This window comes from Triturus cristatus, chromosome 10 (assembly GCF_964204655.1).
Source record: "Triturus cristatus chromosome 10, aTriCri1.1, whole genome shotgun sequence".
Lineage (NCBI taxonomy): Eukaryota > Metazoa > Chordata > Amphibia > Caudata > Salamandridae > Triturus > Triturus cristatus.
The window spans coordinates 3,994,990-4,022,075 of NC_140593.1; the positions used below are offsets into that span (position 1 = coordinate 3,994,990).

General features: G+C 49.5%; 1 protein-coding gene across 1 annotated transcript in view; it reads right to left on the minus strand.

Moving 5' to 3' along the window:
• LOC146788702 (fatty acyl-CoA hydrolase precursor, medium chain-like) overlaps window positions 1-27,086 on the minus strand; it is a 652,575-nt gene that overhangs the window by 181,990 nt on the left and 443,499 nt on the right. Inside the window, exon 7 of the mRNA XM_085630085.1 lies at window positions 4,206-4,310. Coding sequence (XP_085486211.1) covers window positions 4,206-4,310 — 105 coding nt within the window. The remainder of the gene's footprint in view (window positions 1-4,205; window positions 4,311-27,086) is intronic.

A 27,086-nucleotide genomic window follows, 5' to 3' on the forward strand; every position in this document is an offset into this window, starting at 1 on the left:
GCTGCAGCTGCTGCAAGTGTCTGTGAACCGCACTGCGTGGTCAGAGCTCTTCCTCCTACTCGCTGTACTGGCTGCAGCTGCTTCAAGTGTCTGTGAACTGCAGTGCCTGGTCAGAGGGCTACAAGTGTCTGTGAACCGCAGTGCATGGTCTCACTGCTTCCTGTTACTCGCCGTGCTGGCTGCAGCTGCTGCAAGTGTCTGTGAACTGCAGTGCATGGGCACTCCGCTTCTTGCTAGTCGCCGCTGTGCTGGCTGCAGCAGCTGTAAGTGTCTGTGAACTGCAGTGCATGGTCTCACCACTTACTGCTACTCGCTGTGCTGGCTGCAACAGCTGCAAGTGACTGTGAACCGCAGTGCGTGGTCAGAGCGCTTCCTGCTACTGGCTGTGCTGGATGCAGCAGCTGCAAGTGTCTGTGAACCGCAGTGCATGGTCAGAGCTCTTCCTCCTACTCGCTGTACTGGCTGCAGCTGCTTCAAGTGTCTGTGAACTGCAGTGCCTGTTCAGAGCGCTACAAGTGTCTGTGAACCGCAGTGCATGGTCTCACTGCTTCCTGTTACTCGCCGTGCTGGCTGCAGCTGCTGCAAGTGTCTGTGAACTGCAGTGCATGGGCACTCCGCTTCTTGCTAGTCGCCGCTGTGCTGGCTGCAGCTGCTGCAAGTGTCTGTGAACTGCAGTGCATGGTCTCACCACTTACTGCTACTCGCTGTGCTGGCTGCAACAGCTGGAAGTGTATGTGAAACACAGAGCATGGTCTCAACGCTTCCTGCTACTCGCTGTGCTGGCTGCAGCTGCTGCAAGTATCAGTGAACCATAGTGCGTGGTCTCACCACCTCCTGCTACTCGCCGTGCTGGCTGCAGCTGCTGCAAGTGTCTGTGAACCGCAGTGCATGGTCTCACCGCTTCCTGCTACCCGCTGTGCTGGCTGCAGCTGCTGCAAGTGTCTGTTAACCGAAGTGCATGGTCTCACCACTTCCAGCTATCCACTGTGCTGGCTGCAGCTCCTGCAAGAGTCTGTGAACCGCAGTGCATGGTCAGATGCGCTTCCTGCTACCCACTTTGCTGGCTGCAGCAGCTGCAAGTGTCTGTGAACCACAGTGCATGGTCGGAGCACTTCCTGCTACCCGCTGTGCTGGCTGCAGCTGCTGCAAGTGTCTGTGAACCACAGTGCATGGTCGGAGCACTTCCTGCTACTCGCTGTTCTGGCTGCCACTGCTGCAAGTGTCTGTGATCCACAGTGCATGGTCAGAACGCTTCCAGCTACTCGCCGTGCTGGCTGCAGCTGCTGCAATTCTCTGTGAGCTACAGTGCACGGTCTCACCACTTCCTGCTACCCGCTGTGCTGGCTGCAGCTGCTTCAAGTGTCCGTGAACTGCAGTGCATCGTCTCACCGGTTCCTTCTACTTGCTGTGCTGGCTGCAGCTGCTGCAAGTGTCTGTGAACCACAATGCATGGTCAGAGCACTTCCTGCTACTCGCTGTTCTGCCTGCCGCTGCTGCAAGTGTCTGTGATCCACAGTGCATGGTCAGACCGCTTCCAGCTACCTGCTGTGCTGGCTGCAGCTGCTGCAAGTGTCTGTGAACTGCAGTGCATGGTCTCAGCGCTTCCTGCTACCCGCTGTGCTGGCTGCAGCTGCTGCAAGTGTCCGTGAACCGCAGTGCATGGTCTCACCGGTTCCTGCTACTCGCTGTGCTGGCTGCAGCTGCTGCAAGTGTCCGTGAACCGCAGTGCATGGTCTCACCGGTTCCTGCTACTCGCTGTGCTGGCTGCCGCTGCTGCAAGTGTCCGTGAACCGCAGTGCATGGTCTCACCGCTTCCTGCTACCCGCTGTGCTGGCTGCAGCTGCTGCAAGTGTCCGTGAACCGCAGTGCATGGTCTCACCGGTTCCTGCTACTCGCTGTGCTGGCTGCAGCTGCTGCAAGTGTCTGTGAACAGCAGTGCATGGTCAGAGCGCTTCCAGCTACTCGCCGTGCTGACTGCAGCTGATGCAAGTGTCTGTGAACCACAGTGCATGGTCAGAGCACTTCCTGCTACTCGCTGTGCTGGCTGCAGCTGCTGCAAGTGTCTGTGATCCACAGTGCATGGTCAGACCGCTTCCAGCTACTCGCCGTGCTGGCTGCAGCTGCTGCAAGTGTCTGTGAACTGCAGTGCATGGTCTCACCGCTTTCTGCTACCCGCTGTGCTGGCTGCAGCTGCTGCAAGTGTCTGTGAACCGCAGTGCATGGTCAGATGCGCATACCTGCTACCCACTGTGCTGGCTGCAGCTGCAGCAAGTGTCTGTGAACAGCAGTGCATGGTCAGAGCACTTCCTGCTAGTCGCTGTGCTGGCTGCAGCTGCTGCAAGTGTCTGTGAACCACAGAGCATGGTCAGAGCACTTCCTGCTACTTGCTGTGCTGGCTGCAGCTGCTGCAAGTGTCTGTGAACCACAGTGCATGGTCAGACCGCTTCCAGCAACTCGCCGTGCTGGCTGCAGCTGCGGCAAGTGTCTGTGAAGCACAGTGCATGGTCTCACCGCTTCCTGATACCCGCTGTGCTGGCTGCAGCAAGTGTCCGTGAACCGCAGTGCATGGTCTCACCGCGTCCTGCTACACGCTGTGCTGGCTGGAGCTGCTGCAAGTGTCCGTGAACCGCAGTGCATGGTCAGACCGCTTCCAGCTACTTGCTGTGCTGGCTGCAGCTGCTGCAAGTGTCTGTGAACCACAGTGCATGGTCAGACCGCTTCCAGCAACTCACCGTGCTGGCTGCAGCTGCTGCAAGTGTCTGTGAAGCACAGTGCATGGTCTCACCGCTTCCTGCTACACGCTGTGCTGGCTGCAGCTGCGGCAAGTGTCTGTGAAGCACAGTGCATGGTCTCACCGCTTCCAGCTACTCGCCGTGCTGGCTGCAGCTGCTGCAAGTGTCTGTGAAGCACAGTGCATGGTCTCACCGCTTCCTGCTACACGCTGTGCTTCCTGCAGCTGCTGCAAGTGTCTGTGAACCACAGAGCAGAGATCTGCACACACAGGCCTTTTCACAGCTACCAAGTAGCCCTGGGCATTTGTGCCACCTGTAGGCATCTGTTGGTGTTTCAGACAATAGCACTTGGCATCAGTCCTGGCATGAGTAGCTCTCTCATCTGGAAAGACAAACTTACTAAAGTGTCACTGATGCCTGTCAGACGGGCAGGCTTGGCGTTAATGCAGCGCCTCTCGCTAGTACTCAGTTTAGTAGAGTAAATAAGGGTGACGCATTGCATCATGGGTGCTAGGCGTGTTGTTATTAAGTACACAATGGTGAAGCGTTGCATCATGGGTGCTTGGCATGTTCCTATTAAGTACTTAAGGGTGACGCATTGCATCATGGGTGCTTGGCGTGTTGTTATTAGGTACACAAGGGCGAGGCATTGCATCATGGGTGTTTGGCGTGTTCTTATTAAGTACGTGGCCAATAAATATTTAGAAGACTGTCTTATCCCAGACTCCTTTTCCACTGACACTTCTCACATCTTTCTGCAGTATTCCTCTCCTTGAGGCTTTAACTTGACTATGGTTTTGTCTCCAACACACATCCACAACTACCAGCACTTCCTAAAGTTTCCAAACCCTCCAATAAAACTTGTAATTTGGCAAGAGGTTCTGACAGATTCAAGCAGCAACAAAGGTTCACGATGCAAGTCATATTCCCCAAATCTCTCTCAGATGTTTGTGAACACTGGCTGATGCATTTTTCAAATGCTTGCCCAGGCTGAGCCATCGGTTACACCTCTTTCACTGTCAGGATCTCTGATCTAGCTCAAACAACACGGCACAGAAAAACACAGCACAGCACAGCACAATTTAACACAACACACTACAACACAGCACAGCACAATCCAACGCAACACAACACAGCGCAACATAGCACAACACAACACAGCACAAGACAACGCAGCACAATCCAACACAACACAATACAACACAACACAGCACAGCACAACACAATCCAACACAACACAATACAACACAACACAACACAGCACAATCCAACACAACACAACACAATCCAACACAACACAGCACAATCCAACACAACACAATACAGCACAACACAACACAGCACAGCACAACACAACACAGCCCAACATGGCACAACACAGCACAGCACAAGCCAACACAACACAATACAACACAACACAGCACAACACAGCGCAACATAGCACAACACAGCATAACACAATACAACACATACCTCTCGTGTCTGAAGGTCCAGAAAATGCGCCTCAGGTTTCTGCCTTAAACACGCCACGATGGAGGCAGAATCTGTGCTCTCACAGCCCGATTTATTTGCAATAATCTGTTGACATGTGACAAAATGAGAACAAATGTCAATTCTGAGTACGTTTAATCTACCCGAAACACCTCTCTTTGGCAGATCGTTGACTACGCTCACAATTTACATGACCACCACTTTCTAGGGTTGCATGTGACATGGTACTGCATCTGCCTAAAGGCACAACTACCCCCCCCCACTGTCTGTGTAACTCAGAAGCTTGCAGGAAGAACTTGTCTTCATGTACCATGCTATCCATGACCCCTAGACTACATCCAATCAGAGCACATCCCTCTGCAGCCCCAAGCCTACATCCAAGTGTTAGCTACCATTCTTGCCCTAGAGCTTTGGTTACCACCACTCATGATCCCACCCTCCCCAAGCTGCCTTGGCTTTCTCCAAACTCTGAGTGTAGGAAGCTGGCTCTCAATATAGTATCCCGAAAGAGGTATGCTGTGTAAAGAGTCCAAGTATACCTTATAAGTGGACCGGGCGTTGCTTGAACGATCCCAAGGTGCTTCATTTGTGGTAGTGTGGTGGTGCAGCTTTATACGTATCAGAGGGGAGTGTTAGACACTTGTTGCACACACTCAAGAGGGAGGTCCACACCCATTTAGAAAACTATCAAGTATGTTTTTTAGAAGCAATTTTATTTCGTTTATGCAGCAAGCACCATCCAGACCTTTCAATTAGTAGGAGCTGAGCATTCAGGGCTACAAGACATGATACATCCCCTGCAGGGGCCAGTCCTTTCATGGTGATAGTCCATAGTAGAACCACCCCTTCCCCCACACTTTATCATGCATGATACAATGGTGATAGTCCAAAGTAGGACCACCACTTCCCCCACACTTTATCATGCATGATACGACCTCTGCAGGGGCCAGTCCTTTCATGGTGATAGTCCAAAGTAGGACCACCACTTCCCCCACACTTTATCATGCATGATACAATGGTGATAGTCCAAAGTAGGACCACCACTTCCCCCACATTTTATCATGCATGATACAATGGTGATAGTCCAAAGTAGGACCACCACTTCCCCCACACTTTATCATGCATGATACGACCCCTGCAGGGGCCAGTCCTTTCATGGTGATAGTCCATAGTAGGACCACCACTTCCCCCACCCTTTATCATACATGATACGACCCCTGCAGGGGCCAGTCCTTTCCTGGTGATAGTCCAAAGTAGGACCACCACTTCCCCCACACTTTATCATGCATGATACGACCCCTGCAGGGGCCAGTCCTTTCATGGTGATACTCCAAAGTAGGACCCCCACTTCCCCTACACTTTATCATTTATGATACGACCCCTGCAGGGGCCAGTCCTTTCATGGTGATAGTCCATAGTAGGACCACCACTTCCCCTACACTTTATCATGCATGATACGACCCCTGCAGGGGCCAGTTTTTTCATGGTGATAGTCCATAGTAGGACCACCACTTCCCCCACACTTTATCATGCATGATACAATGGTGATAGTCCAAAGTAGGACCACCACTTCCCCCACATTTTATCATGCATGATACAATGGTGATAGTCCAAAGTAGGACCACCACTTCCCCCACACTTTATCATGCATGATACGACCCCTGCAGGGGCCAGTCCTTTCATGGTGATAGTCCATAGTAGGACCACCACTTCCCCTACACTTTATCATGCATGATACGACCCCTGCAGGGGCCAGTTTTTTCATGGTGATAGTCCATAGTAGGACCACCACTTCCCCCACACTTTATCATGCATGATACAATGGTGATAGTCCAAAGTAGGACCACCACTTCCCCCACACTTTATCATGCATGATACGACTCCTGCAGGGGCCAGTCCTTTCATGGTGATAGTCCATAGTAGGACCACCACTCCCCCCACCCTTTATCATACATGATACGACCCCTGCAGGGGCCAGTCCTTTCATGGTGATAGTCCAAAGAAGGACCACCACTTCCCCCACACTTTATCATGCATGATATGACCCCTGCAGGGGCCAGTCCTTTCATGGTGATACTCCAAAGTAGGACCACCACTTCCCCCACACTTTATCATGCATGATACGACCCCTGCAGGGGCCATTCCTTTCATGGTGATAGTCCATAGTAGGACCACCACTTCCCCTACACTTTATCCTACTTACGAGGACATCCGCACGCCTCATAGAACGGCTTTTCTTGCTGCACGCACAAATAAACTCCTTTTTGTCACAGTTGGAGGTTGCCTCCACAGATGGGCAACGTCCCTTTTGGCTGCCAGGGAGGTCCCCCTATAAAGGTCCTTTCAGTTCGTGGACCCTCCTAGCTCCTCCCACACTTTATCATGCATGATACAATGGTGATAGTCCAAAGTAGGACCACCACTTCCCCCACACTTTATCATGCATGATATGACCCCTGCAGGGGCCAGTCCTTTCATGGTGATAGTCCAAAGTAGGACCACCACTTCCCCCACACTTTATCATGCATGATACAATGGTGATAGTCCAAAGTAGGACCACCACTTCCCCCACATTTTATCATGCATGATACAATGGTGATAGTCCAAAGTATGACCACCACTTCCCCCACACTTTATCATGCATGATACGACCCTGCAGGGGCCAGTCCTTTCATGGTGATAGTCCATAGTAGGACCACCACTTCCCCCACCCTTTATCATACATGATACGACCCCTGCAGGGGCCAGTCCTTTCATGGTGATAGTCCAAAGTAGCACCACCACTTCCCCCACACTTTATCATGCATGATACGACCCCTGCAGGGGCCAGTCCTTTCATGGTGATAGTCCAAGGTAGGACCACCACTTCCCCCACACTTTATCATGCATGATACGACCCCTGCAGGGGCCAGTCCTTTCATGGTGATGCTCCAAAGTAGGACTACCACTTCCCCTACACTTTATCATGCATGATACGACCCCTGCAGGGGCCAGTCCTTTCATGGTGATAGTCCATAGTAGGACCACCACTTCCCCTACACTTTATCATGCATGATACGACCTCTGCAGGGGCCAGTTTTTTCATGGTGATAGTCCATAGCAGGACCACCACTTCCCCCACACTTTATCATGCATGATACAATGGTGATAGTCCAAAGTAGGACCACCACTTCCCCCACATTTTATCATGCATGATACAATGGTGATAGTCCAAAGTAGGACCACCACTTCCCCCACACTTTATCATGCATGATACGACTCCTGCAGGGGCCAGTCCTTTCATGGTGATAGTCCATAGTAGGACCACCACTCCCCCCACCCTTTATCATACATGATACGACCCCTGCAGGGGCCAGTCCTTTCATGGTGATAGTCCAAAGTAGGACCACCACTTCCCCCACACTTTATCATGCATGATATGACCCCTGCAGGGGCCAGTCCTTTCATAGTGATACTCGAAAGTAGGACCACCACTTCCCCCACACTTTATCATGCATGATACGACCCCTGCAGGGGCTATTCCTTTCATGGTGATAGTCCATAGTAGGACCACCACTTCCCCTACACTTTATCATGCTTACGAGGACATCCGCACGCCTCATAGAACGGCTTTTCTTGCTGCACGCACAAATAAACTCCTTTTTGTCACAGTTGGAGGTTGCCTCCACAGATGGGCAACGTCCCTTTTGGCTGCCAGGGAGGTCCCCCTATAAAGGTCCTTTCAGTGCGTGGACCCTCCTAGCTCCTCCACAAGCCCCAGCAATGCAGTTTGGGGGCCCAGATCAAACAGGCGTCCCAGAACCGTCGAGATTTCCTGGCCCACCATATCGCGAAAGGATCGCCTCGCATGGCAGTCCCATGCCACATGGAAACAATCAGCAGTGGGGGGTGCGCAGCATGCGCATGCACCCTGGGCAGTAGAGAACACCCACTACATGCGCAGTGGGGATAGATAGTTCACATGCAGGTAATTCACCTGGACTGTATGTAGGTGTGAGTTAATTCACCTGGACCCTACGTAGGTGTGAGTTAATTCGGTGAGCAGTCTAAATATCGAGTTTTAAATTTCGAACTACAAGTATATCGAGTTGTAAATATCGTAGGTAAAGAATATCGAAGTCAAGAATATGGATGGACAGAATATCGACCCCAAGGTAAGTATTATCGAAGTTAATAATATCGAAGTCATTAATATAGATGTAAGTAATATCGTAATCAAAAATTTCGATGTCAAAAATATCGATATTTTATTAGTGTAATGTATTTTAATATGTATTTTATTTGTATGTTAAAGATTATTGTAATGTATTTTAATACATTTAAAAATAAATGTTTAGAGATTAATAATTATTTAAAATATAATTTAGCGTTTTAGTATCAGAGCGGGTTGTGGGTTTATAGGGGAATAGGGTGGGAAGTAATTTAATTATAATTAATTAATATGTATTGTTTAATTGGTATTCATGATTAATTAATTGTTAATTAATTACTAATTGTTAATTAAATATATTAATTGATTAATTAATTGTTAATGAATTATTAATTGTTAATTAATTTTATTAATTGGTTAATTATTTAAGTTATAATTAGTTTAATATTAATATTTATTTTTTGGTATTGTTAATTAATTAATTGTTAATTACTAATTAATTGGTGATTTAATTTTATTAAGTGATTAATTGATGATTAAATTAATTATGTGAATTTTTATATGTTGTGGGTTTATAGGGGAATAGGGTGGGATGTAATTAAATTCAAATAATTACTGATAATTTTTATTTATTTGTAATTAATAATAATTAATTGTTAATTAATTATTAATTGGTATTTAATTGTTATTAGTACGTTAAATATAGTAAATATAAATAATTTATTATTCCATGTTATTTGTTGTTATTGCTAATTAATGTATTGTTAATTAATAATTAATTTGTGAATAATTGTAATTTGGTAGTTAATATGTATAAATTTGTAAATAATAAGTATATTAATTATAAAGAATGTATTATTAATTGTAAATAATAGATAAACTTATATTTAAATGTATTGTGTATTTTGTATGTGTAGTGTGGTGTGTTAAAGGGGGAATAGTGTGGGATGTAATTTAAAGTTATTTATATAAATATTTATTTTAAATAATTGGTATTTAATAATACATATTTTGTAAATTAATTATTAATATGCTATTTTTTTATAACTAATTATTTAATTGGTTATTATGTTTATAGAATCCCTATGCTATCCAGTGCTTTCCCAACTGTTTTACTATCTGGAGTTGGAATAGTAATTTTTAACCCTACGCTATCCAGCACTTTCCCTACTGTTTCACTTACTGGAGTGGGAATAGTAGTTTGTACCCCTACGCTATCCAGCGTTTTCACTACTGTTGCACTCTCTGGAGTGGGAATAGTAATTTTTACTCCTACGCTATCCAACGCTTTCCCTTCTGTTGGACTCACTGGAGTGGGAATAGTAATTTTTACCCTTACGCTATCCAACGCTTTCCCTACTATTGCACTCTCTGGAGTTGGAATAGTAATTTTTAGCCCTACGCTATCCAACGCTTTCCCTACTGTTGCACTCTTTGGAGTTGGAATAGTAATTTTTACCCCTACGCTATCCAGCGCTTTCCCTACAGTTTCACTTACTGGAGTGGGAATAGTAATTTGTACCCCTACGTTATCCAACGCTTTCCCTACTGTTGCACTCTCTGGAGTTGGAATAGTAATTTTTACCCCTACGCTATACAGCGCTTTTCCTACTGTTGCACTCTCTGGAGTTGGAATAGTAATTTTTACCCCTACGCTATCCAGCGCTTTCCCTACTGTTTCACTTACTGTAGTGGGAATAGTAATGTTTACCCCTACGCTATCCAGCGCTTTTCCTACTGTTTCACTTACTGGAGTGGGAATAGTAATTTGTACCCCTACGCTATCCAGCGTTTTCACTACTGTTGCACTCTCTGGAGTGGGAATAGTAATTTTTACCCCTACGCTATCCAACACTTTCCCTACTGTTGGACTCACTGGAGTGGGAATAGTAATTTTTACTCCTACGCTATCCAACGTTTTCCCTACTATTGCTCTCTCTGGAGTTGGAATAGTAATTCTTTTCCCTACGCTATCCAACACTTTCCCTACTGTTGCACTCTCTGGAGTGGGAATAGTAATTTTTACCCTTACGCTATCCAACACTTTCCCTACTATTGCACTCTCTGGAGTTTGAATAGTAATTTTTACCCCTACGCTATCCAACGCTTTCCCTACTGTTGCACTCTTTGGAGTTGGAATAGTAATTTTTACCCCTACGCTATCCAGCGCTTTCCCTACTGTTTCACTTACTGGAGTGGGAATAGTAATTTGTACCCCTACGCTATCCAACGCTTTCCCTACTGTTGCACTCTCTGGAGTTGGAATAGTAATTTTTACCCCTACGCTATCCAACGCTTTCCCTACTGTTGCACTCTTTGGAGTTGGAATAGTAATTTTTACCCCTACGCTATCCAATGCTTTCCCTACTGTTGCACTATTTGGAGTTGGAATAGTAATTTTTACCCCTACGCTATCCAGCGCTTTACCTAGTGTTGCACTTACTGGAGTGGGAATAGTAATTTGTACCCCTACGCTATCCAACGCTTTCCCTACTGTTGCACTCTCTGGAGTTGGAATAGTAATTTTTACCCCTACGCTATCCAGCGCTTTTCCTACTGTTGCACTCTCTGGAGTTGGAATAGTAATTTTTACCTTTACGCTATCCAACGCTTTCCCTACTGTTGCACTCTTTGGAGTGGGAATAGTAATTTTTACCCCTACGCTTTCCAGCGCTTTTCCTACTGTTGCACTCTCTGGAGTTGGAATAGTAATTTTTACCTTTACGCTATCCAACGCTTTCCCTACTATTGCACTCTCTGGAGTTGGAATAGTAATTTTAACCCTACGCTATCCAATGCTTTCCCTACTGTTGCACTCTTTGGAGTTGGAATAGTAATTTTTACCCCTACGGTATCCAACATTTTCCTTACTGTTGTTTTTGTTGGAGTTGGACTAGTAGTTTTATTGTGTCTGATATTTCATATGTTTTGTATTATTTTTGCTATTGTAATATATCATTAATAATAAAAATTATTCACATTAAAAATATTGATTATTATTTGCTATATGTAATTATTAAATATTTATTAATGTTATTATTTTATGTGTATAGATGTATTGGTAATTTTTTAAAACATTTAATAATTTATACGTTACAGAAATTATTAGTAAAATTAATTATTAAGTAAGTATATATATTATATATTATATGTATGTGTTTAATTAAAGTTGTATTAAATTATATATATTAATTATACATTTTAAATATTATACAATATATTTAAGTATGTTTATTAAATTTCTAAGTATAATTTGGTTTATTTTACATATATTTTTAAAGTAAAAGAAAAACGATATTTTTAATAACGATATTTTTGACATCGATATTTAATTTTCGATATTTTTGTACTTACCATGTTGTAGATAGGATGTCGATATTCTTGACATCGATATTTTTGTTGCGATATATTTGTAGGTCGATTTTCTGTCTGTCGAAATTATGTCATACAACCAGTTAATTCACCTGGACCATACGTAAGTGTGAGTTAATTCACCTCACCGTATGTAGGTGTTAGTTAATTCACCTAGACCATACGTAGGTGTGAGTTAATTCACCTTGACCGTATGTAAGTGTGAGTTAATTCACCTGGACCAAATGTAGGTGTGAATTAATTCACCTGGACCGTGCGTAGGAGTTAATTCACCTGGACAGTATGTAGGAGTGAATTAATTCACCTGGACCGCACGTAGGTGTGAGTTAATTCACCTGGACCGTATGTACGTGTGAGGTAATTCACCTGGACCGTACGTAGACATGAGTTAATTCACTTGGACCATACGTAGGTGTGAGTTAATTCACCGGGACCGTACGTAAGTAATTCACCTCACCGTATGTAGGTGTTAGTTAATTCACCTAGACCATACGTAGGTGTGACTTAATTCCAGTGGCGGCTGGTCCATTAGGAGCGTTGGGGCAGCGCCCCACAAAAGAATCGGCCAGTGAACAGGATGGAATGTAAACAGACGAATTGACAGCTTACAATTCGTCTGTTTACATTTCCGGGCCGCCTGTGCGCTTCATTACCGGTGAAAGTGCGCTGTGCGCATGTCACGCACAGCGCACGCAGGCAGAGACGAGCAGGAGTTAAAAAGATGGTCTGCGCATGTGAGAGAGGAGCAAAGCCCCTCACTCACATTCACAAACCATTAGGTTTGCTGCGCATGCCCTGTGTAGAGCAGGAGTTTGAAGGTAGGCTCCTGCTCGGGCGGTGACGCGTTTTGCGCAAAGTCGCCCCATGCCCTATCAAATAACAGGAAAGTAAAGGTTCAGCCCACCGCCCGGCCCCCCAGTCTCCTCATTGGCAAAAGAAAAGAGCGGGGAGAAGTTACTTCCACGTTGTAGTCAGAGCAGCAGACGTGATGCGACGCGGGACCGGAGAAGATGACTGGTAAGTTCTTTTTATTATTGATTAACTTTCCCCCCCTACCCTCTCCAGTCATGCCGGCCGTGCCTGGACAAACTCCATTAGAAGGGTGACCTTTGAGTTACTAGCGCCACGGGTTACCTACCTGTAAATCGGGTGATGAAAATCTTGTCTGCTCTACCGTTAGTCTTTTCAACCAGAGTACATTTCAGACGAGTGCACGTTAAACACTGGTTTTTCAACGTGCATGTGTCGTACTATACAAGCCCTTAAATACCACATCGGTATTGTATTATTAATAAGTGTTGTCTTTTTTAGGCATGCAGTCAAATATAAAATGTTTAAAATAATTATTTTTGTCATAAGAAAAGATTACGAATTGTTTTTATTATGTTTGTATACATTTTTTTGTTTTTTTTTGTTCCAACATCAGTTATGTAGACATTTATACCTGCTAATAGTTTGAAACTGTCTTGCAATCATAAAAAAAATCAAGAAAGCCAATTTAGTAATGTTCATAATCATGTCATGAACAAAACGATATTGTTTACAGTCTGGAGAAACATTTCCAAGCTCAACTTCCTCCTTGATGTATATTATTAACGTTCCACAATTCTCATTACATGAACTCTTTATACTTCCTAATGCACAGAAAGATGCTTGTCATAATGGATGCGGCGGTTTGTAAAATAAATGCTTTGTCATACTTAGCAAGCTGTGTGAATAATTTATCCTGCTGTTGCATCGGCTGCAATGTTGGCACACCTTCTACAAGCAAAGGGATTACTAGGTACTATTTCTGGGTAGCTGTTTGGCACACCTGCAACAAGTCAATGAAATACGATGACCAGCAATTATTGAAACCACTTACACCCAGTGATGTTGGAAAGGCAGTGAAACCATTATTTGTATTTTCAAAAACAGTCTCTCAGGAGTGGCACAAAAGGTCACCTGGTAAGTTGACCAGGAATTACTGACAGAGGAGGCCTCAGTGTTTCCTGGGGGGGGTTACCGGGTTTTCCATGTTTTCGTGGAATTACATGAAAAAATTGCCCTTTCAGTGCCAGTTCTCGCCATGTTTTCCCTTAGTGTTTCTTCCACATTGTCCTTCCCTGCTCCCGGTCCCTACATTGTTAGCTGTCAGAAAGGGACATGCGGCCTCACACATATCAGTGCTCTCACCTTCTGTGCTATAAGCCGAAGCTGCACAACAACACCTACATAGTCCCCTGTTCCTTCACACTACTCCGCTACCCACCCCCTGTAAACGAACACAGTGCCCGTTCCTCCTGTCTTCCAGGCACACACAACTGGCAGTTCCTGTGTACTACGCTGACTCCGGGTCATCTGTTTGGTCACATGCCCACCTTCCCAATAGCACAAATGTACACATTACATTTTTTTAATTAAATAATCAGCTTTTCATGAAGTTGTGTGCAACTGAGAAAATCGAACAAACGTTTTGCATTCATTCAAATTAGTGCTTACTGTTGTTAAATTATCTGTAACACAGCTTCCAAAAAAAGTCACAAACTGGTAAACTGTACTACGGTTGAACGGCCTTTTTTCAATCTATGCGTTGTGCAGGTGCCTGGTGAAGTCCTGCCGTGCTTCACACGTCAAAGGCCGGTAAAGTGCGCAAACAAATCCCATCCGTACAGATTATATAATGCCACCTCCAAGCACATGAACTCAGCATGGACGTCATTAAGGCTAATTATGTGTTGATTAATAATTAATGCGTGAGAACACAGGCCATTGGTAATGCTATTACTGTGTTACACTCTGAAAACGACACAAACTGTAGATCCCATGCTTAGGATTCCCTTCTGTGGCTGTCCCACTTCAGCTCTGTGAGTGTGATGACGACACATATTAATGTCCCTGGAACTGTAGGATGCATGTCTGTCTGCAGAGAATGATTCTGACAATGCATAGGATGAGGCCACAGGCAGAGCTGTAGCTTGTCATGAAACACGTCACAAGCAAGCGTGATGTTTGATGCAGCCTGGTATCTATTATATAAGATACTCAGAGCCATACCCGTGCCTCTTGGTGGTATTTATTCAATGAACCCTTCCTCTCCAATGCTTCCCTGTGCTTCACCACACTTTCATAATTGCTTAATTAACCTTCTTGCTTTCTCAAATATGCGTGAAAAGGCATAATTTACCCATTCTTTTCTCAGGGGGAGAATCCCACTCATCACTAACGTTTACGCCTCACCACTTTCAAAAGTCACCAGCCGCCACTGCTTAATTCACCTTGACCGTATGTAGGTGTGAGTTAATTCACCTGGACCATATGTAGGTGTGAATTAATTCACCTGGACCGTGCGTAGGTGTGAGTTAATTCACCTGGACTGTATGTAGGTGTGAATTAATTCACCTGGACCGCACGTAGATGTGAGTTAATTCACCTGGACCGTACGTAGGTGTAAGTTAATTCACCTAGACCATACGTAGCTGTGAGTTAATTCACCTGGACCGTATGAAGGTGTGAGTTAATTCACCTGGATCGTACGTAGGTGTCAATTAATTTACCTGGACCGTATGTAGGTGTGAGTAAATTCACCTGGACTGTATGTAGGTGTGAATTAATTCACCTCGACCGTTGGTAGGTGTGAAGTAATTCACCTGACCGTACATAGGGGTGAGTTAATTCACCTGGACCGTACGTAGATGTGAGTAAATTCACCTGGGCCGTATGTAGGTTTGAGGAAAATTCACCTGGACGGTACGTAGTTGAGAGTAAATTCACCTTGACCGTACGTAGGTGTGAGTAAATTCACCTGGACCGTACGTAGATGTGAGTTAATTCACCTGGACCGCATGTAGGTGTGAGTAAATTCACCTGGACTGTACGTAGGTGTGAGTAAATTCACCTGGACCGTATGTAGGTGTGAGTTAATTCACCTGGACCATATGTAGGTGTGAGTTAATTCACCTGGACCGTACGTAGGTGTGAGTAAATTCACCTGGACCGTACGTAGGTGTGAGTAAATTCACCTGGACCGTATGTAGGTGTGAGTTAATTCACCTGGACCGTATGTAGGTGTGAGTTAATTCACCTGGACTGTAAGTAGGTGTGATTTAATTTACCTGCACTGCTTGGCGGCAGGGGTAGCATTTTACCCTTCTAGAGGGAGAGACATGTTCGCACTGGCTAAACCCGGTAGGACTTTCCTGAGCCCTGGCATTACACAATTGATTCCTCTGCCACAGACACGGGTCTGGCCTCCTGCTGCTGACCGAAACTCCGGCAGGGGAGGCCTGGACACCAGGTTTTCTGTCGAAGAGAGGTGTGACCACCTCCCCAAACAGGCAGATGTGTATTGGGGCTGGGCGGGAGCACTCTCTGGTGCTTTGAAGTCCTGCACTGGGGGCACACTTGGTGTCCCTGTGCATAGTCCAGTTCAAACCGGTTGCAGGGGCTACCTGCCCCTGCTCTGGCACAAAACTGGACAAAGGAAATGGGTGTAACCACCCCTCTTTCCAAGCCCACCCACAGGTGGGGCCTTAGAGTTAGTCCATCCCCTAAACTTACTATAAGTATAGGAATCCAGTCCCTAGGACTTTAGATTACCCTGGACGAAACTCTGCAACATATATCCTGGACCTTCGATGTTCTACTTTAACTAGCAGACTGAAGAAATCTCCCTTGAGGTCAAGGAGTGACTCCCCTGCTTGGCAGGCACCAAAGAAACAACTGACCGGTCTGCATCGCTGAAGCTCCCGCCGGACGCTGAAGTCTTTGCATCACCAGAGGTAGATTTACAGACTTCGCTGAGGCTACCCTGAGTCCACAGCAAAGCTGAGGCCCGTGGCTATCATGGGTGACGTGAAACCGTGACCCCTGGTCACGGTAAACTTTTGCAGCAACACTATCTTCCTGGTCCTCCTCTAAGTTGTGCTTTGGACTTCCAGTAGCCCCAGCCTTGAGCACTTCCTGCACCAAAGATTGTTGGCCTCCACTCCACAAGTGACCCGTGGGCCAGCTTCAAGTGCGACCGCTTGAGGCTCCTTCGCGATCACTATCCCGTTGGCTAGCGGGTGCCCACGAAGGAAACTCCTTTTTTGCTTGGACTGTCCTAGTTGCTCCAGATGTGCCCTGACTTACCCTTGCTGGGTGAGTCCCTCAGACCTTGCTGGTCTGCACTACAGTCCTTTCTTTGATTACCAGTCACTTGCAGATGCCAAGGCTTGTTTGGTCCAATCTGGTCGCCGACACAGCAGCACTCAAAAGACTTCATATGGCAGCTCGAATCTGGCTCATGGACTTCGTCGATGCCTCCTGGTCCTCTTGGCTGAAGAGTCAAGACACACGTCAACTCACCTGAAGCACCCGACATCTGTGGGCATTGATCCATCCTGCCCTAGGTCACTGGCAAGTGACCCAGACTCTGTCCCATCTGCTTTCAGGTTCCTTACATCCTAGATCCAGGCTTGGATCTCTCTCCGGACACTTCTCCTCTTCACGGCAGCAGCACTTCTTTGCAGGCTCCCATTGAAATCGACGACGCGACCCGACACCAAAAGACACCTATGTACCCGGCTTCCCTGGGTGAGGTAACTCGAGTACTCCAGTGCTCACATGGGTGCTAGCCCTAGAACTTCTTAAGTCCAAAAGGGTTTGGTCCTGACTCGATTAGAAGTGTCCCTAATCTTTAAAATTCCAACTGTGACATTGCCCATCGAAGATAACGGGAACCCACGGTTGTGTTCTCACACTGCATACAGTTCCCGTGGGTCCCCTGTGTCACTACCTTGGGTGGTTCCTTGGGGTCCCAGAGATTCTACAGGCACTAGGCCTTGTGTCTAGTTCAGTTGTGGTTCTTATACCACTTTTTTAGTATATGGTTTGGTACGCCCCTAGGGCCCAAACGTGTATTTGTGCTATGACTGGTGATTGCTATCTTGTAACCTAAGTACTTCGAACTCCAGTCTAATAAAGGGACTAGAGGGGTGTGTGTTAACTTAAATACATATATTTTAAATATATACCTGGTGTGGTTGTCTTTTCATTTGATCATTCAAGAGATTATAGACTGGTAAAACAAGCTGCTTTACATTCCTTCAAGACTTAGCCTGAAGGCTGCTCTCCAGAGCTACCACTAGGATAGCTTTCACATAAGGTTGTCTTTAACCTATCACCATAAGGGGTTGTTTGGACTGATACAAGGTGCCCACTAGAACGAGCGGACAGCATATATCAGGCCACCTGCTCACAGTATTCCATGGATTTCTGCACTGCCCGACATTTGTAACATTCCATAAACCTGTGGTAGTAAGAAAATCTTACACCTCCCCAGAGCAGGTGTAATGAGGAGAAATGTTTACATTGCCTCTTGTATTTGCATCTTTTCCACGTGTGCTGCATTCTTCAGCACACATAGGACGAGGAAAATGCCTCTTGTGATTGTTTTTGTGCAGGTAGATCCCCCTTCCTGCACAAAAATGATCATGCCAATGACACGGACACCCTTACACCATGGTTAAAGAGTGCCAGCGTTGGTGCTGGGCTGCAAATTGTGTGCCAGAGCTGGCTGAAAAGAAAAGAATGCACCATATCTTGTAAATATATCCTGCCCTCTAAAATTGGCAAAGGGCAGCGCTGCAGAATAAGTTGCGGCCCTGCCCCACACCAATGCTTTGTAAATAAGACCCTGAGAATGAATCAATACAATAAGAAACATATTCTAAAACAGTTCAATGTGTTTAAGATAACACCCAAATATTAACAAGAGTGGTTTCATGGCCAGGGTGTTGAAATGCTGCCATTTTGAACCAAGCTATAGTCACATGCTCTGGCTCAACAAATGCCCAGGTACAACCCCAGGTGCCTAATTACTTTCTCACGTTACCAATCAAGGGTCTCTAGCCCCTCCACTGGTGCTGCCCCACCTTTCCTGCCTCCTGTGGTCAAGTAGCAGCCACTGAAGACACTGATGCCCTCTTGTTCCGAGTCCAAGGACTGGACAGTGGGAGGGTCAGGCATCAGAGATCCATGGCAGAGTATGCCCTCACAACAAGACTTCTCTGGTGCCACCTGTCAGGTGTGGACAGAGGGAGGGTCAGACGTAAGAGCTCCAGTTCAGAGTATACCATCACAACAAGACTTCTCTGGTGCCACCTGTCAGGTGTGGACAGAGGGATGGTCAGGCCTCAGCACTCCAAGGCAGAGGATGCCATCACAACAAGACTTCTCTGGTGCCACCTGTCAGGTGTGGACAGAGGGAGGGTCAGGCGTCAGAGCTCCAGTGCAGAGTATGCCATCACAACAAGACTTCTCTGGTGCCACCTGTCAGGTGTGGACAGTGGAGGGTCAGACGTCTGTGGTCCAGAGCAGAGGATGCCATCACGACAAGACTTCTCTGGTGCCATCTGTCAGGTGTGGACAGAGGGAGGGTCAGGGGTCAGTGGTCCCGGGAGGAGAATGCCTTCACAACAAGACTTCTCTGGTGCCACCTGTCAGGTGTGGACAGAGGGAGGGTCAGGTGTCAGCACTCCAGGGCAGAGAATGCCATCACCACAAGACTGCTGTGGTGCCACCTGTCAGGTGTGGACAGAGGGAGGGTCAGGCGTCAGAGCTCCATGGAAGAGGATGCCATCACAACAAGACTGCTCTGGTGCCACCTGTCAGGTGTGGATAGAGGGAGGGTCAGGCGTCAGAGCTCCATGGCAGAGGATGCCATCACAACAAGACTGCTCTGGTGCCACCTGTCAGGTGTGGACAGAGGGAGGGTCAGGCATCAGTGCTCCCTGGAGGAGAATGCCATCACAACAAGACTTATCTGGTGACATCTGTCAGGTGTGGACAGAGGGAGGGTCAGGCGTCAGCACTCCAGGGCAGAGGATGCCATCACAACAAGACTGCTCTGGTGCCACCTGTCAGGTGTGGACAGAGGGAGGGTCAGGCATCAGAGCTCCATGGCAGAGTATGCCATCACAACAAGACTTCTCTGGTGCCACCTGTCAGGTGTGGACAGAGGGAGGGTCAGGCGTCAGAACTCCAGTGCAGAGTATGCCATCACAACAAGACTTCTCTGGTGCCACCTGTCAGGCGTGGACAGTGGAGGGTCAGACGTCAGTGGTCCAGGGCAGAGGATGCCATCACAACAAGACTTGGTGCCATCTGTCAGGTGTGGACAGAGGGAGTGTCAGGGGTCAGTGCTCCCGAGAGGAGATTGCCATCACAACAAGACTTCTCTGGTGCCACCTGTCAGGTGCGGACAGAGGGAGGGTCAGGTGTCAGCACTCCAGGGCAGAGAATGCCATCACAACAAGACTGCTGTGGTGCCACCTGTCAGGTGTGGACAGAGGGAGGGTCAGGCATCAGAGCTCCATGGCAGAGGATGCCATCACAACAAGATTGCTCTGGTGGCACCTGTCAGGTGTGGACAGAGGGAGGATCAGGCGTCAGAGCACCAGTGCAGAGTATGCCATCACAACAAGACTTCTCTGGTGCCACCTGTCAGGTGTGGACAGTGGAGGGTCAGACGTCAGTGGTCCAGGGCAGAGGATGCCATCACAACAAGACTTCTCTGGTGCCATCTGTCAGCTGTGGACAGAGGGAGGGTCAGGGGTCAGTGCTCCTGGGAGGAGAATGCCATCACAACAAGACTTCTCTGGTGCCACCTGTCAGGTGTGGACAGAGGGAGGGTCAGGTGTCAGCACTCCAGGGCAGAGAATGCCATCACAACAAGACTGCTGTGGTGCCACCTGTCAGGTGTGGACAGAGGGAGGGTCTATTATCAGAGCTCCATGGCAGAGGATGCAATCACACCAAGACTGCTCTGGTGCCACCTGTCAGGTGTGGACAGAGGGAGGGTCAGGCGCCAGAGCTCCACGGCAGAGGATTCCATCACAACAAGACTGCTCTGGTGCCACCTGTCAGGTGTGGACAGAGGGAGGGTCAGGCGTCAGAGCTCCATGGCAGAGGATGCCATCACAACATGACTGCTCTGGTGCCACCTGTCAGGTGTGGACAGAGGGAGGGTCAGGCATCAGAGCTCCATGGCAGAGGATGCCATCACAACAAGACTGCTTTTGGTGCCACCTGTCAGGTGTGGACAGAGGGAGGGTCAGGCGTCAGAGCTCCAGTGCAGAGTATGCCATCACAACAAGATTTCTCTGGTGCCACCTGTCAGGTGTGGACAGTGGAGGGTCAGACGTCAGTGGTCCAGGGCAGAGGATGCCATCACAACAAGACTTCTCTGGTGCCATCTGTCAGGTGTGGACAGGGGGAGGGTCAGGCGTCAGCACTCCAGGGCAGAGGATGCCATCACAACAAGACTGCTCTGGTGCCACCTGTGAGGTGTGGACAGAGGGAGGGTCAGGCATCAGAGCTCCATGGCAGAGTATGCCATCACAACAAGACTTCTCTGGTGCCACCTGTCAGGTGTGGACAGAGGGAGGGTCAGGCGTCAGAGCTCCATGGAAGAGGATGCCATCACAACAAGACTGCTCTGGTGCCACCTGTCAGGTGTGGATAGAGGGAGGGTCAGGCGTCAGAGCTCCATGGCAGAGGATGCCATCACAACAAGACTGCTCTGGTGCCACCTGTCAGGTGTGGACAGAGGGAGGGTCAGGCATCAGTGCTCCCTGGAGGAGAATGCCATCACAACAAGACTTATCTGGTGCCATCTGTCAGGTGTGGACAGAGGGAGGGTCAGGCGTCAGCACTCCAGGGCAGAGGATGCCATCACAACAAGACTGCTCTGGTGCCACCTCTCAGGTGTGGACAGAGGGAGGGTCAGGCATCAGAGCTCCATGGCAGAGTATGCCATCACAACAAGACTTCTCTGGTGCCACCTGTCAGGTGTGGACAGAGGGAGGGTCAGGCGTCAGAGCTCCAGTGCAGAGTATGCCATCACAACAAGACTTCTCTGGTGCCACCTGTCAGGCGTGGACAGTGGAGGGTCAGACGTCAGTGGTCCAGGGCAGAGGATGCCATCACAACAAGACTTGGTGCCATCTGTCAGGTGTGGACAGAGGGAGTGTCAGGGGTCAGTGCTCCCGAGAGGAGATTGCCATCACAACAAGACTTCTCTGGTGCCACCTGTCAGGTGCGGACAGAGGGAGGGTCAGGTGTCAGCACTCCAGGGCAGAGAATGCCATCACAACAAGACTGCTGTGGTGCCACCTGTCAGGTGTGGACAGAGGGAGGGTCAGGCATCAGAGCTCCATGGCAGAGGATGCCATCACAACAAGATTGCTCTGGTGGCACCTGTCAGGTGTGGACAGAGGGAGGATCAGGCGTCAGAGCTCCAGTGCAGAGTATGCCATCACAACAAGACTTCTCTGGTGCCACCTGTCAGGTGTGGACAGTGGAGGGTCAGACGTCAGTGGTCCAGGGCAGAGGATGCCATCACAACAAGACTTCTCTGGTGCCATCTGTCAGCTGTGGACAGAGGGAGGGTCAGGGGTCAGTGCTCCTGGGAGGAGAATGCCATCACAACAAGACTTCTCTGGTGCCACCTGTCAGGTGTGGACAGAGGGAGGGTCAGGTGTCAGCACTCCAGGGCAGAGAATGCCATCACAACAAGACTGCTGTGGTGCCACCTGTCAGGTGTGGACAGAGGGAGGGTCTATTATCAGAGCTCCATGGCAGAGGATGCAATCACACCAAGACTGCTCTGGTGCCACCTGTCAGGTGTGGACAGAGGGAGGGTCAGGCGTCAGAGCTCCATGGCAGAGGATGCCATCACAACAAGACTGCTCTGGTGCCACCTGTCAGGTGTGGACAGAGGGAGGGTCAGGCGCCAGAGCTCCACAGCAGAGGATTCCATCACAACAAGACTGCTCTGGTGCCACCTGTCAGGTGTGGACAGAGGGAGGGTCAGGCGTCAGAGCTCCATGGCAGAGGATGCCATCACAACATGACTGCTCTGGTGCCACCTGTCAGGTGTGGACAGAGGGAGGGTCAGGCATCAGAGCTCCATGGCAGAGGATGCCATCACAACAAGACTGCTTTTGGTGCCACCTGTCAGGTGTGGACAGAGGGAGGGTCAGGCGTCAGAGCTCCAGTGCAGAGTATGCCATCACAACAAGATTTCTCTGGTGCCACCTGTCAGGTGTGGACAGTGGAGGGTCAGACGTCAGTGGTCCAGGGCAGAGGATGCCATCACAACAAGACTTCTCTGGTGCCATCTGTCAGGTGTGGACAGAGGGAGGGTCAGGCGTCAGCACTCCAGGGCAGAGGATGCCATCACAACAAGACTGCTCTGGTGCCACCTGTGAGGTGTGGACAGAGGGAGGGTCAGGCATCAGAGCTCCATGGCAGAGTATGCCATCACAACAAGACTTCTCTGGTGCCACCTGTCAGGTGTGGACAGAGGGAGGGTCAGGCGTCAGAGCTCCAGTGCAGAGTATGCCATCACAACAAGACTTCTCTGGTGCCACCTGTCAGGCGTGGACAGTGGAGGGTCAGACGTCAGTGGTCCAGGGCAGAGGATGCCATCACAACAAGACTTCTCTGGTGCCATCTTTCAGGTGTGGACAGAGGGAGTGTCAGGGGTCAGTGCTCCCGGGAGGAGATTGCCATCACAACAAGACTTCTCTGGTGCCACCTGTCAGGTGCGGACAGAGGGAGGGTCAGGTGTCAGCACTTCAGGGCAGAGAATGCCATCACAACAAGACTGCTGTGGTGCCACCTGTCAGGTGTGGACAGAGGGAGGGTCTGGCATCAGAGCTCCATGGCAGAGGATGCAATCACAACAAGACTGCTCTGGTGCCACCTGTCAGGTGTAGACAGAGGGAGGGTCAGGCATCAGAGCTCCATGGCAGAGGATGCCATCACAACAAGACTGCTCTGGTGCCACCTGTCAGGTGTGGACAGAGGGAGGGTCAGGCGCCAGAGCTCCACGGCAGAGGATTCCATCACAACAAGACTGCTCTGGTGCCACCTGTCAGGTGTGGGCAGAGGGAGGGTCAGGCGTCAGAGCTCCATGGCAGAGGATGCCATCACAACATGACTGCTCTGGTGCCACCTGTCAAGTGTGGACAGAGGGAGGGTCAGGCATCAGAGCTCCATGGCAGAGGATGCCATCACAACAAGACTGCTTTGGTGCCACCTGTCAGGTGTGGACAGAGGGAGGGTCAGGCGTCAGAGCTCCAGTGCAGAGTATGCCATCACAACAAGACTTCTCTGATGCCACCTGTCAGGTGTGGACAGTGGAGGGTCAGACGTCAGTGGTCCAGGGCAGAGGATGCCATCAAAACAAGACTTCTCTGGTGCCATCTGTCAGGTGTGGACAGAGGGAGGGTCAGGGGTCAGTGCTCCCAGGAGGAGAATGCCATCACAACAAGACTGCTCTGGTGCCACCTGTCAGGTGTGGACAGAGGGAGGGTCAGGCGTCAGAGCTCCATTGCAGAGTATGCCATCACAACAAGACTTCTCTGGTGCCACCTGTCAGGTGTGGACAGTGGAGGGTCAGACGTCAGTGGTCCAGGGCAGAGGATGCCATCACAACAAGACTTCTCTGGTGCCATCTGTCAGGTGTGAACAGAGGGAGTGTCAGGGGTCAGTGCTCCCGGGAGGAGAATGCCATCACAACAAGACTTCTCTGGTGCCACCTGTCAGGTGTGGACAGAGGGAGGGTCAGGTGTCAGCACTCCAGGGCAGAGAATGCCATCACAACAAGACTGCTGTGGTGCCACCTGTCAGGTGTGGACAGAAGGAGGGTCAGGCATCAGAGCTCCATGGCAGAGGATGCCATCACAACAAGACTTCTCTGGTGCCACCTGTCAGGTGTGGACAGAGGGAGGGTCAGGCGTCAGAGCTCCATGGCAGAGGATGCCATCACAACAAGACTGCTCTGGTGCCACCTGTCAGGTGTGGACAGTGGAGGGTCAGACGTCAGAGCTCCATGGCAGAGGATTCCATCACAACAAGACTGCTCTGGTGCCACTTGTCAGGTATGGACAGAGAGAGGGTCAGGGGTCAGTGCTCCCGGGAGGAGAATGCCATCACAACTAGACTTCTCTGGTGCCACCTGTCAGGTGTGGACAGAGGGAGGGTCAGGTGTCAGCACTCCAGGGCAGAGAATGCCATCACAACAAGACTTCTCTGGTGCCATCTGTCAGGTGTGGACAGAGGGAGGGTCAGGGGTCAGTGCTCCCGGGAGGAGAATGCCATCACAACAAGACTGCTCTTGTGCCACCTGTCAGGTGTGGACAGAGGGAGGGTCAGGCGTCAGAGCTCCATGGCAGAGAATGCCATCACAACAAGACTGCTGTGGTGCCACCTGTCAGGTGTGGACAGAGGGAGGGTCTGGCATCAGAGCTCCATGGCAGAGGTTGCCATCACAACAAGACTGCTCTGGTGCCACCTGTCAGGTGTGGACAGAGGGAGGGTCAGGCGTCAGAGCTCCATGGCAGAGGATGCCATCACAACAAGACTGCTCTGGTGCCACCTGTCAGGTGTGGACAGAGGGAGGGTCAGGCGTCAGAGCTCCATGGCAGAGGATTCCATCACAACAAGACTGCTCTGGTGCCACCTGTCAGGTGTGGACAGAGGGAGGGTCAGGCGTCAGAGCTCCATTGCAGAGGATTCCATCACAACAAGACTGCTCTGATGCCACCTGTCAGGTGTGGACAGAGGGAGGGTCAGGCGTCAGAGCTCCATGGCAGAGGATGCCATCACAACAAGACTGCTTTGGTGCTACCTGTCAGGTGTGGACAGAGGGAGGGTCAGGCGTCAGAGCTCCAGTGCAGAGTATGCCATCACAACAAGACTTTTCTGGTGCCACCTGTCAGATGTGGACAGTGGAGGGTCAGACATCAGTGGTCCAGGGCAGAGGATGCCATCACAACAAGACTTCTCTGGTGCCATCTGTCAGGTGTGGACAGAGGGAGGGTCAGGGGTCAGTGCTCCCGGGAGGAGAATGCCATCACAACAAGACTGCTCTGGTGCCACCTGTCAGGTGTGGACTGAGGGAGGGTCAGGCGTCAGAGCCCCAGTGCAGAGTATGCCATCACAACAAGACTTCTCTGGTGCCACCTGTCAGGTTTGGACTGTGGAGGGTCAGACTCCTGTGATCCAGAGCAGAGGATGCCATCACAACAAGACTTCTCTGGTGCCATCTGTAAGGTGTGGACAGAGGGAGGGTCAGGCGTCAGTGCTCCCTGGAGGAGAATGCCATCACAACATGACTGCTCTGGTGCCACCTGTCAGGTGTGGACAGAGGGAGGGTCAGGCGTCAGAGCTCCATGGAAGAGGATGTCATCACAACAAGACTGCTCTGGTGCCACATTACAGGTGTGGACAGAGGGAGGGTCAGGCGTCAGAGCTCCATGGCAGAGGATGCCATCACAACAAGACTGCTCTGGTGCCACCTGTCAGGTGTGGACAGAGGGAGGGTCAGGCGTCAGAGCTCTAGTGCAGAGTATGCCATCACAACAAGACTTCTCTGGTGCCACCTGCCAGGTGTGGACAGTGGAGGGTCAGACGTCAGTGGTCCAGGGCAGAGGATGCCATCACAACAAGACTTCTCTGGTGCCATCTGTCAGGTGTGGACAGAGGGAGTGTCAGGGGTTAGTGCTCCCGGGAGGAGAATGCCATCACAACAAGACTTCTCCGGTGCCACCTGTCAGGTGTGGACAGAGGGAGGGTCAGGTGTCAGCACTCCAGGGCAGAGAATGCCATCACAACAAGACTGCTGTGGTGCCACCTGTCAGGTGTGGACAGAGGGAGGGTCAGGCATCAGAGCTCCATGGCAGAGGATGCCATCACAACAAGACTTCTCCGGTGCCACCTGTCAGGTGTGGACAGAGGGAGGGTCAGGCGTCAGAGCTCCATGGCAGAGGATGCCATCATAACAAGACTGCTCTGGTGCCACCTGTCAGGTGTGGACAGTGGAGGGTCAGACGTCAGAGCTCCATGGCAGAGGATTCCATCACAACAAGACTGCTCTGGTGCCACTTGTCAGGTGTGGACAGAGAGAGGGTCAGGGGTCAGTGCTCCCGGGAGGAGAATGCCATCACAACAAGACTTCTCTGGTGCCACCTGTCAGGTGTGGACAGAGGGAGGGTCAGGTGTCAGCACTCCAGGGCAGAGAATGCCATCAAAACAAGACTGCTGTGGTGCCACCTGTCAGGTGTGGACAGAGGGAGGGTCTGGCATCAGAGCTCCATGGCAGAGGATGCCATCACAACAAGACTGCTCTGGTGCCACCTGTCAGGTGTGGACAGAGGGAGGGTCAGGCGTCAGAGCTCCATGGCAGAGAATGCTATTACAACAAGACTGCTTTGGTGCCACCTGTCAGGTGTGGACAGAGGGAGGGTCTGGCATCAGAGCTCCATGGCAGAGGATGCCATCACAACAAGACTACTCTGGTGCCACCTGTC